The 12,802-nt window shown below is 32.1% G+C and overlaps 1 protein-coding gene across 2 annotated transcripts in view; it reads left to right on the top strand.

Annotated features, from left to right (window-relative positions):
* The window catches only part of rgs7b (regulator of G protein signaling 7b), a 56,479-nt gene that overhangs the window by 32,893 nt on the left and 10,784 nt on the right, over positions 1-12,802 (top strand). For both annotated transcript variants that reach the window (XM_051124911.1, XM_051124910.1), the window contains exons 4-9: positions 5,166-5,216; positions 8,000-8,106; positions 9,307-9,358; positions 10,526-10,590; positions 10,715-10,791; positions 10,878-10,959. In XM_051124911.1, coding sequence (XP_050980868.1) covers positions 5,166-5,216; positions 8,000-8,106; positions 9,307-9,358; positions 10,526-10,590; positions 10,715-10,791; positions 10,878-10,959 — 434 coding nt within the window. The remainder of the gene's footprint in view (positions 1-5,165; positions 5,217-7,999; positions 8,107-9,306; positions 9,359-10,525; positions 10,591-10,714; positions 10,792-10,877; positions 10,960-12,802) is intronic.

Raw genomic sequence — 12,802 nt, 5'->3', positions numbered from 1 at the left:
CATCACAGCTGATGCACGTCACATTCGCTCATATTTATGATGTGTTATTATGTAGAGTCTGGTTTTGACAGAGCGAGACTCTGATGTTTCATTTGTTGTGGTTCATCTGATCTTTTGCTTTGTGTCCAAGTTTCTAATGCAAACACTGAATGAGAATGACTCGTTTGCATGTTTTATGTATATTCAATGCAGAGGAAAGTAAGCTACATTTTTAGTTTTAACGTTATTTATTCTTTAGACATTTCACATTTAATACAGTAAGTATCAGCTGTTTACAAAGTGACCCAAATTTGGTTTCTGTCCGATAAAAATGTACAATTTACTCTTGGAGCCGTATTGACATCCCAGTATCTCTGGAACTGAACCACATAAGGGCTTAAAAATTAGGATGTTAAAAGAAAAGTTTGTTATGAGCTAAAATCTAAAAGGATGTTTAGATATCTTTAACACTTCTTGAGTTGCGGGCATGCAAACTTTAGAAAAAAAGCTTGAAAAATGCTTTTTTCCAATTTTTGAATGGTCCCCGTTGGCATATAATGCAACAAAGTTTGCTCAAGTCAACAGATTTCACTAATAGAGCTGCCAATCTCTGTGTAAAAATAACATGATGATGCTGCCAGCTGTGTAAAGTCATTTTTACCCTCCTGTAATTTGGCTCCAATTATCAGGTGAAAATTGTCATTTTGAGACGCATTAAATGGATCAAAAGTGACAGTGAAGACATTTATAATGCTACAAAATATTTAATTTTCAAATAAATGCTGCTCTTTTGAACTTTCTATTCATCTGTGAATCCTGAAAAATAAAATGTATCACAGTTTCCGCACAAATATTGGGCAGCACAACTGTTTTCAACATCGCCTCGACTGGCGCTCAGAGATGTATACAGTTCAATACAGCTGTTTCAATAGAGGAAAGTAAGCTACATTTTTAGTTTTAACATTATTTATTCTTTAGACATTTCACATTTAATACAGTAAGTATCAGCTGTTTACAAAGTGACCCACATATCGTTTCTGACCGCTAAAAATGTACAATTTACTCTTGGAGCCGTATCGACATCCCAGTATCTCTGGAACTGAACCATATAGGGCCTTAAAAATTAGGATGCTAAAAAAAAGGTTTGTTATGAACTAAAATCTAAAAGGATGTTAAGATATCTTTAACACTTCTTGAGTTACAGGCATGCAAACTTTGGGGCGGGAACATGAAAAATGCTTTTTTACCATTTTTGAATGGTCCCCATTGGCATATAAAGTAACAAAGTTTGCTCAAGTCAACAGGTTTTGCTAATAGATCTACCAATCTCTGTGTAAAAATAACATGATGATGCTGCCAGCTTTTTAAAGTCATTTTTGCCCATCTGTAATTTGGCTCAATCTCAGGTGAAACATTGTGATTTTATGACACATTAAATCAAAAGTGAGAGCAAAGATATTTATAATATTGAAAAATATTTCTATTTCAAATAAATGCTGTTTTTTTTTAACTTTCTATTCATCTGTGAATCCTAGAAATAAAATTTATGACAGTTTCCACAAAAATATTGAGCAGCACAACTGTTAGAAATGTTTGTTGAGCAGCAAATCAGCATATTAGAATGATTTCTGAAGGATCATGTGACACTGAAGACTGGAGTAATGATGCTGAAAATTCAGCTGCGCATCACAGAAATAAATTACAGTTTAACAGATATTCACATAGAAAACAGCTGTTTTTAAGTTAGAATAACATTTCACAATTTTTACAGTAGTTTTGATCAAGTAAATGCAGCCTTGTTGAGCAGAAGAGACTTTTTTTTTAGAAACATTAAAAATGTTGCTGACCCCAATCACACACACACACACACACACACACACACACATGTGGCCGGAGGAGCAGCGTTATGTTTTGCTGTCAACACAGGAATCAATCAGATCTGATCTCAATGTGACATCGCCCTGAACGACGGCGAAACGGGCGACGCTTTGTGTCCAAACACACACGCGCGGCTGGCGCCTGATCTCGCTCAGTCCTCTGAAAATCCACAAAAGAACAACAAAGACGCAGGATAATTAGCAGAAATGAGAAACGAGGGAGTGTGAGAGAATGAGGGAGAGACGGATGGAGAAGTAGGGCGAGCGTTTGAGTGAGCGAGATCCATATGGACCCGCGGCTCTCAGACAGACAGAGTGATAATTAAAAGAGTATAAATTTAGCTGCTGGTAACAGCTGGTGCGGCGACGTGTGTGTGTGTGTGTGAGAGAGAAACACACGCACTGCAGGTTTAAAGGCCAGAAACAAACACAATTATAAAATGTTCGTCCTGTTGTTCTGTATGTGTTCAACATGTGTGACCTTCAGATGTCTGTGACAATAAACCAGAACAGCAAGATGACGTTTATTTTTATTCAGAAAAATGTTTTATTCATAAAAAAGGTTTATTTATTCCCTTGCTCTTATTTTCTGCATTTCTTTTTTTGCTCCAGTAAGGTTTAATTAATCTTGTGATATTTTAGTATCATTGAGATAGTGGTATCGTTTTTTGTTAATATTTTAAATTAATTAATTTTTATATTCTATGAAATTTTATTTTATTTTGTTATTTTATTTACATCTCTGAATTTGTAATTTCCTGGGAATCAAACCCATGACCTTGGTATTTTTATTTTATTTTATTTTATTTTATGTAACTTAGTTCCAAAATTGTTTGGAGAAAAGTGTGTTTTTATTTTGACAGGTGGTTTATTCACATACTATAATACAATTTATGACTATTTTTAATTTGCTTAAATGTTGTATTATCATTTTTTTAATTACTTTGTTTTATTTTAGTATTTCAGTTTAAATTATTTTAGCACTTCCACTGAAACTTATCTTTTTTAGGTATTTTATTTTATTTACAAGAGCTTTTTATTTTATTTTATTTTATTTTATCTCAAATGGGTTGGTGAAGATAGTGTTTTTGTGACAGTTATTTTATTTTATTTACATCTCTGAATTTGTCATTTCCTGGGAATCAATAGTATTTATGTATATTTTAAATTTGCTTTTATGTTGTATATTTTCTTTTTTTATTTTAGTATTTCAGTTTTAGTTTGAATGGTTTTAGTGCTTCCACTAATTCTTATTTTAGTTAGTTATTTTATTTACATTTATGAATTTGACATTCCCTGGGAATCAAACCCATGACCTTGGTATTTTATTTTATTTTATTTATTTATTTATTTATTTATTTTAATTTTACTCTTGCTTAATTTTGTGAAAGGTGTTTTTATTATGACAGGTGTTTTATTCATATACTGTACTATTATAATATTTTAATATAATTCAAATATCTATTTTATATCTTTATTTATATTTTTAATTAGCTTTTATGTTGTATATTTAGATTTTTTTAATTATTTTATTTTATTTGAGTATTTCCGTTTAAATGATTTTAGTACTTCCGCTTAAACTTATCTTATTTTAATTAGTTTTTTTATTTTGTCTACATTTAAGAATTAGGCATTCCCTGGGAATTTAACCCATTTCTATTAATATTTTTTATTTTTTTTTATTTTATTTTAAATGACATTTAAAATAAAAGAAAAGAAAAGAAACATGAATTAAAGTGAACGGAGTCCGTCTGGACCGGAACGGTCTCTCGGTTCAGATCTGGTTCTAGTTCGGCGTGATCTGTCGTTCTGTCCGGCCCGTCGAGCGTGTCCTTCACAGAGGACGGTGACGTGAGCGTTATCAGGACATCCTCTCTGTCTGGAGTCGCTGTTTCAATTAAAAACAGGATGCTCTTATTTCTGCTTTGTCCCTAAAGATGCTCTTTCAGACGCAGATGTCTCTCGCAGCCTCTGGGGTTTTTCTGCAAGCCTCTGCAAGACACTAAATCTCACAGAAACGCACACAAGTTCCTCTCGATTTAACAAGCCCTCACACCGGCTGCCCCCAAAACCTACTTTCAGAAGCAGTGAGTACGGCCGTGCTGCTGCTGCTGGAGTTAATGAGGCATCATTACCTGAATGATTTGTGTCCTGAAACAAACGTGTTCGCAAGGTCAGAGCTTCATCACGTGCTGCTTTACTCCTCATAATCATCTGCTGCTGTTCAGACCCTCAAACCCTCAAAAAGGGTTGTTCTGTACTGTTGTAGCATTTAGGAATATTTTCAATTTGCGTTTATGTTTTATATTTTTCATTTTAATTTTAGTGCAGTTTTAGTTCATTTTAGTACTTCAGCTTCAGCTTATTTTAGTTATTTTATTGTTTATTTATTGTTATGCGTTTGACAGTTTTTTATTTTATTTTATTTATTTTTAGTTTTATTTATTTGGCATTCCCTGGGAATCAGTGCTTCAGTTGACCTAACCCATGAGCAAGTTTTTATTTTATTTTATTTTATTTTATATTTTTTATTTACTTTTAGGCATTTGACAGTGTTATTTTATTTTATTTTTACTTTTATGCATTTTGTTTTATTTTATTTTATTTTATTTTTATTTACTTTTATGCATTTGACAATGTTATTTTATTTTATTTTTACTTTTATGTATTTTATTTTATTTTATTTTAATTTTATGCATTTGCCATTCCTTGGGAATCAGTGGTTTGGTTGACCTAACCAAATTGTTTTTAAAGTATTTTATTTTATTTTATTTTAAATATTTATTTTAAATGCTTTTTTGCCATCAGGAATCAAACCAATGACCTTGATCCTATGACTAATATTTTATTTTATTTTATTTTATTTTATTTTATTTTATTTTTTTTTTTTTTTTTTTTTTCCTGGGAATTGAACCCATGGCCTTGAGTTTGTTTGAATATTTAATCTAATTTTTTTAAAGATTTTATTTAATTTGCAATTGACATTCCTTGAACATCAAACCCATCACCATGTTTTTTAAGTTCATATATTATAAACCAGTAGACTTTTTGTTTTTTTTGTTAATCTGTGGGGTTTATCTGTGGATCCAGACTGTTACTCTGATCTTTAGTCGTCTTCTAGATCTTATGTGTGTAAATATTGCAAAAAGTGTGAATCTCAACAATCATCTTCAGATTTTTAAAATCTGTCAGATTCAGATTTACTTTTAATGTAGTTTTGCATCACGTTTACCTTCTTAAACTGTAAAAACACCAGGATGATGAGTTCAGTTCCCAGTAAACACACTTTTGTTTTCTTGTGTTTTTCAGGCTCTGATATCGTCCAGTGGATGCAGAAGAACCTGAACATTGAAGACCAAGGTACAGTAAGATTGGAGATCGTGTTAACCTGTGAAACCCCGTCTGTCTTTCCTGGAATCACACTCACAAACTCAAGACAGCGTACAGACAGAGAGGAGAGCCGCGGATCTGTCCTGACAAATCAGCTCGTGTCGCCGCAAACCCGTTTACCGCGGTAAACTCGTTAGGCGGGAGAGAGCCGGCCGATCGTTCAGGCCGTTTGTCGTTATTCAATTACGTGGCGGGTTGGCGAAGGTGACGGCGGTAAATAAACGGCTTGAGGAGGAAATCAAACCCTGGCATTTACATTCACTGAGCTTCATTGATTTCAGCTTGATTTGTTTTTAGCCCAGCGTGACCTTCATCAAATCAGACGCCGATTCACATTCAAACGAGAACGATGTGCCAATGTTCTCTCAACGTTATAAACAAACGTTCTTCCAGTAACGTTAATACAACATTCATTTAGTGTTGTCTAAACATTAGCACAATATTTATATATTGTTCACAGAACATTCGATGTTCAACTCTTTTTTTAAACATCAGTGCTAGTTTTGGAATCTTCAGAGAAAAGTTACATTTTGAAAATACGGTTTGTCAAAAGTAACAAATTAAAAGTAGTTTTTCAAATGATAAAATGGAACATTCCTGTAACATTTTCTCAAATGTTCAAATAACCAAAAAAAATGTTTTTAAACATTTTTAAAAAATACTGGACGTTTTGAACATTTAGAAATGATGTTTTCATAAATTAATGGATACTTTTACAAAACTTTCTCCCAGTGTAATTATACTTAAATGAAACTAAAACTAAAGCCATACAACATTTTTTGTTACTTGAAATAAAATAAACTTTAACTGAAATAAAATAAATAATAAAATATTTTTAAAATAAATAAAATAAAAAAAACTAAATGCATTTCTCAATTTTATTTTGTTTATCTTGATGTACTTAATTATCTTTAATCAAAAATTAGAAAATAAAAACTAATACAAATATATAGGCACATTAAAAATAAAAATATTAATAGTAAAATTAATAGTATAAAATACATTTTTAATCTAATTTAATTAGATGATGTTTTGATTAATTAATCTAATTAAGGCCTAACGTAAACTATGGAACATAAATGAAGATAATATGAGAAACATCTCAGTATTTTTTGTTCGTATAATGAAAGTCATTGTTGATCAAAACAGCTTTGTTACAGCTTTAAAATACCTTTTTTATGTTTCACAAAAGAATGGTTTGAAACAACTTGAAGGTGAGTAACTGACAGAATTTTTTTGTGAACTATCCCTTTAATGTTTTTATTTTTATTGCTTTTTTAATGAAGTGATACTCTAAATAAGAAGATAAATCTGCCAGCAGGTGGCGGTAAATGTTTTTATGAGTCATCAATTCATTCGATTCATTCAAATGAATCATTCTCTTTATGATTGGACCTTTGAATCATTGATTCACATTGATTGATTTACAAACTAAACTGCTGTTTTTGTGCAAGAATTCTGCTGTGACTTCAAAGGTAATATGTTCTCTGCAAAATTGAGCAAAAACACATAATATTGCATTTAAATTGCATATAACACAATATCAATTTCTTATTCACTGAACTGTCGTATAAAATCACACTTAAACTGGTGATAGATCGGGACACAATCAGCACTCGTGTCACATTGCTCTCGCTGCCCGTGTGATATCGTGAAAACACATACGGGGCTTTTTTTGCACCAATATCTTGAATTTGTTTTATCACATTTGTCAACAGTCAACTGTATGAAATATAAGATGGCGTACAGGTCTCGCGGAGCCAGCGCGTTAACTGCGTTAAAATATTTTAATTGCGTTATTTTTCGTAATTGCGTAACTAATTATTTAAGGTAACGCATTAAACTGACAGCCCTATTAATAATAATAATCACAATAATACTAATAAAATGACTGAACCTTTAAGTAAAATTAAAATGAGAAAGAAGTTATTTTTACAAATTTGTATGATCTGTGTCAGCGGTGATGGGCGTGAATGTCTAGTACAGACAGATGAAGAAACGTGATGCGTGTAAATGTGCGTTTATTCCAGCTCCGTTTATGCTCCATTTGCAGTGCATTATGGGAACCGTGTGTGCTGGTCTGGCAGCAGGTGTTTCTGTGTCTGTCTGTCTCTCTCGAGACCCGAGGACATACTTTGTCTTTCTGTCTCTCCGTGACCTTGTGGAAAGTAGATTCTGCGGAGAGACGAGGAACGGCTCGACTGCTCCTCCTGAGGGTCCTTCACGTCTTTAAGGGAGCGCTGAATTACACTGAACTTTCACAAGACACTCCACTAGATAAAACCATACCTGACACCAAATCGGTGCTTATAAAAAAATTTTTTGGTAGAAATTGTATTTCTTCAAAAATCCTTTCTCAACTGGTGATGTACATTCATTGGTTTAAAAGATCAGGATCCTCAAAAATATTCAGCTTTTAAACTTCTGGAAAGCTGAATTTGAATTATTTGAATATTTTAGTTACCCTTTTGAATTCAAATAAAGTTTAAAAGCAAAACTGAAGCTTGGAGACTTTGAATATTGTCAGAAATGGGCTTGGAGTCAAAAGGGTTGAAGCGCTGTGTTAATATTTGAAGAAATAATTCATCAAACATTTGAACCCTGTCGTCGTTCACGCGGCCTGTGATTTCAAACCCATCTGATGTTCTTTTGTGGAACACCAGGAGATGTTTTCTCATTCAGAAAGTCTTTCGTATCATGTCATAAACATCTGAACAGATGTGTGTGTGTGTGTGTGTGTGTGTGTGTTGCAGTGGAGGCTCTTCATCTGGGGACGCTGATGGCGGCTCACGGTTATTTCTTCCCCATATCAGACCACGTTCTCATGCTGAAGGACGACGGAACCTTCTATCGCTTTCAGGTGAGACGCTCTGAGATTCTCTCATCTGATTGGCTGAGAAGCTCGTGACTGTCTGAAGACCCGAACCGCATCATGATGAAACATAACATTACTCACATTCACATTCATTATGTTGATCATATTTTCATACATATTCATTTTCATGTTATATTCTGATGCATATTCATGATGTCATTAATATTCTGATACATATTTAAATTCATGCCATTATATTCATATGCATCTTTCTGATTACATGTTATTCATATTCTGATACATATTCATGAATTTATTATTGATATTTGTGGATACATTCATATGTTTATAAATATTAATAGTCGTGAAGTCAGTAAAATGAAGATACATATTTATGTTTTTATTATTCATAATAATGATTTCATTATTGATGTTGATATTTATGGATTAATTTATTACTATTTATGGTTTCGTTCATATGTTGATACATATTAATATTCATGAAGTCAGTAAAATTAAGATACATATTCATGTTTTTATTATTCATATTAATGATTTCATTATTAATATTGATATTTATGAATTCATTCATATGCCGATACATTACATTATACATTACATTTTCATGTTTTTATTATTCATATTCATGATTCATTAATATTTATGGTTTCATTCTTCATGAAGTCAGTGAGATAAAGATACATATTCATGATTTCATTAATGATATTGGTTTCATTATTTTTTATGGTTTCATTTGTATTCAGATGCATATTCCTGATTTTATTATTCATGTCTTTATTGTTTATATTCATCCACATTACATGAATACGTTAATATTCATGAAATCAGTAAAATGAAGATACATATTCATGTTTTTTTATTATTCATATTCATGATTTCAGTAAGATTCATTTATTAATATTTATGGTATATATTGGTTTCATTATTTGTTATGGTTTCATTTGTATTCGTATGCATATTCCTGATTTTATCATTTATATTCATGATTTAATTCATATTCATGTTTTTATTATTCATAGTCATGATTCCATTGTTTATATTCTGTTACATATTCATATTCATGGTGTCATTAATATTCAGAGGTCAGCGGTAATGAGATTGTAGAGGATTCTGTGCGTCAGCAGGTGAAATGAAATGTTGATCTTCAGGTGGTCACATCAATTATTCTGTGATTCAGTCATGTGTGAGATCAGAAATGATCACTGACCCATCGTTCACTTACAGACTCCGTACTTCTGGCCGTCAAACTGCTGGGAACCAGAAAACACTGACTACGGTAAGAGCATCTGTGTGTGTGTGTGTGTGTGTGTGTACAGACTGTTGTGTTTTATCCTCCTCTGATGTTCTTGAGCACTGGCGTCTTGAAACACGAGGAAGTGTCGGAGCAGATCAGACGAATCGATCAACAAACTGTACATGATGTTCATCTGAGTCCTCAGAGAGATGGAGACGAAGACATCAGATGGAAACGTGTCTTTCTTGTGCGGGCTGCAGAAATGATGTATTCATTGATTAAAATTAATTGTAATATAATGAATTTTTAAAATATTGAATTTGATTTTTGAATATTAAATTATAATTTAATACTATTCAAATAATATTAAAATAATTAAATAAAAAATAAGTAACATAATTAAAATAATTTTATTACATCACCTGTTCTTCAGCTTTTACATTTCCTGATGAATCTAAATTGACTTTTCAAGTCACTAATGATTAGGGGGTTTTTTAAATCACAAATAGCCATTTCTAAAAATGTCCATGACTTTAACAAATTGTATTATTTTCCCTCATTTTTTCAGATCTAGAAAACAAAATCTTTAAATATTTTTTTACTCACAAACATTTTCACCTTATTTTTACCTGATAAAATATTTTAGACGCGTTCATTTAATTCATAAATAATTAAATTAAAAATTAAAAAATAATTCATTTAAAAATGTACATGACTTCTTAAGTTTTTATTAATTTTCAGTGTGTTTTTAATAACTTTTCCAGGTCTAGAAATTACCCTTTTAAAATTCCTTTGTATATCCAGATTTTCAAAGAAAGAGAATCCTGGTTCATAAATAAATATAACAAATTAAAATAAGAAATATGTTAGCTTACATCTTGATTCTTAGTTGTTTTTGCTTATTTTACTGAATGTTTTGTCACGAACAGTCATCTTGTGGCCTGTTTGGAAGTGTGCTGATGCCCCCTAGTGGGCCCCGGACCCCTGAATGAGAACCATGGCTTTGTATTACGTGTTTCTGAGTCTGAAGGTGTGTCTGTGTATAATATAAAGCTCATTTACTCCTGCTTGAATCTGAATGTCATATCAGACCCCTTAAAATATCAGATCAATGCATTTGTCCAGTCTGAGCGCAGTGAGTGCAGGCGATGACTGTTTCATCACATCTAAAACAGCTAAACCTGTCTCTCTGTGTGTTTCTGTCTGCAGCGGTTTACCTCTGTAAACGAACAATGCAGAATAAAGCTCGTCTGGAGTTGGCCGATTATGAAGCTGTGAGCGTTTCTCTTGTTTTCGTTTTATTTGGATTAATGAAAATCTCAGGCTTTATGAACTGAAGTGTGTGTGATGAAGTGGGACGTAAGGCACAGATTGTATTGGTGCGTGTGTTTTCCGCAGGAGAGTTTGGCGAGACTACAGAGAGCTTTTGCACGGAAATGGGAGTTTATATTTATGCAAGCAGAAGCGCAAGCGAAGTGAGTGATCAGATCTCAGATCAGACGCTGGAGTCTGTATCAGTGTGAGTATGTGATAGTTCACATGACTTTCTCTCTCCCGTCAGAGTGGACAAAAAACGGGACAAGATCGAGCGGAAGATCTTGGACAGTCAGGAGCGAGCCTTCTGGGACGTTCACAGACCTGTGGTGAGTCTGAATCCCAGCACAGGAAATAAACAAACAAACACTTTAACATTTCATCTCAAGCATGAATTCTGCTTATTCTCTTTATGTGCTGAAAAATGACGGTCCTGAGGTTGTAATTAAATAAAGTAGTTAAAAACTGAATTTTAAGTAGTTTGGGATACTTTTGTTTAGCAGTGTTTATTTTGCATAAATAATAATTAATATTTAAATTATTTTGTCTGAAAATAGTAAATGTTAGGAAAAATACTTTTTACCTAGTTGTAATAGTATTTTTAATAAATATCAATAAATATAAATAGGGTTCTTAATGAATAAAAAATATTAAAAAAATTTAATCTAATGAATTATTAATTAATGTAATTAATCGCAAACTAAATTTGCCTGTGAAAATACCCACAAAAGATTATTTAAAGCTATTACTGTGCTAAATGAGAAAGTAGCAAGTAGACATTTCAAATTGTAGCGTTAGAAATATTTTATTTGATTCAGTATAAAATTTATTACACATAAACATTTAGGCTGCAACGGCCTAACGTAAACTATGGAACATTAAAGAAGATCGACAAAGAAACATCTCAGTATTTTTTGTCCACACAATCAAAGTCATTGCGAACCAAAACAGCTTTTTTACCAACAGTCTTTAAAATACAAAAAGGTTTGAAAGAACATTAGGGTGAGTAAATGATGACAGAATAAACATTTTTTGGATGAACTGTACCTTTAATGTTTTTATTTTTATTATTTATTTATTTATTTTATTTAATTGTTTAATGAAATTATTTTTTAAATAAGAAACTAAATCTGCCAGCAGGTGGCGGTAAATGTCTTTATGAGTCATTCATTCATTTGATTCGCTCAAACAGCTGATTCATTCTCTTTATGAATGGGCCTTTGAATCATTGATTCACACGATTCCTTCAAAACACAGATTTATTCAGAAACTAAAAATACTGTGTTGCGCTGAGACGTGCAACAATTCTGCTGTGGCTTCAAAGGTAATATATTCTCTGCAAAACTGAGCAAAAACATAATATTGCATTTAAAATATAACACTGTATCAACTTCTTATTCATTGAACTCGTATAAAATCACATTTAAGCTTGCGATAGATTGGGACACAATCAGCTCTTGCTGCCTTTGTGATATTGTGTGATATGTGATATATATATATATATATATATATTTATATATAGATATGAGTCAAAACACATACAGGGGCATGTTTTATACCAATATCTTGAATTTTAGGGCATAACTGCATTTATGGAGTTGTTTCCCTGCATCATATTTGTCAACAGTCAACTATATGAAATATAAAATGACGTACAGATCTGGCGGTGGGGCCAGTGTGTTAACTGCATTAAAATATTTTAATTGCGTTATTTTTTTAGTAGCTAATTAAGTTAACGTGTTAAAATGACGGCCCTAATAAATATATACCCTCTTTACATATTTAGTCATTGAATCATTTTTAATTGAATTTTATTTTAAATAGTATATGACACCAACATGAAAAAAAAAACCTTTTTTTTTTTTTAAAGATTTATCCTTTTCATAATTTCAGGCATCACACACATATGCACACACACGTCTCTCTCACACACACACACATCTTGTGCAGGTTTGGAGACTCTGTTTCTCGTTATCTCGTTAGCATACTCTGGAGATTGTCTAAACGAAGTGTGTTGTTGACAGACGGACACACGCACACACACACACCCACACTATATTTCCTATTTAATACTGTACAGCCGCCTTGTCACAATTCTGTATTGTTAAAGGCGCTATATAAATAAAGGTGACTTGACTTGACTTGACACACACGCACACACAGGTGTGTCTG

This window comes from Labeo rohita, chromosome 12 (assembly GCF_022985175.1).
Source record: "Labeo rohita strain BAU-BD-2019 chromosome 12, IGBB_LRoh.1.0, whole genome shotgun sequence".
NCBI classification, from domain to species: Eukaryota; Metazoa; Chordata; class Actinopteri; order Cypriniformes; family Cyprinidae; genus Labeo; species Labeo rohita.
The sequence above is the reverse complement of the archived record's forward strand: the minus strand, read 5'-3'. Positions and strand labels throughout refer to the sequence as shown.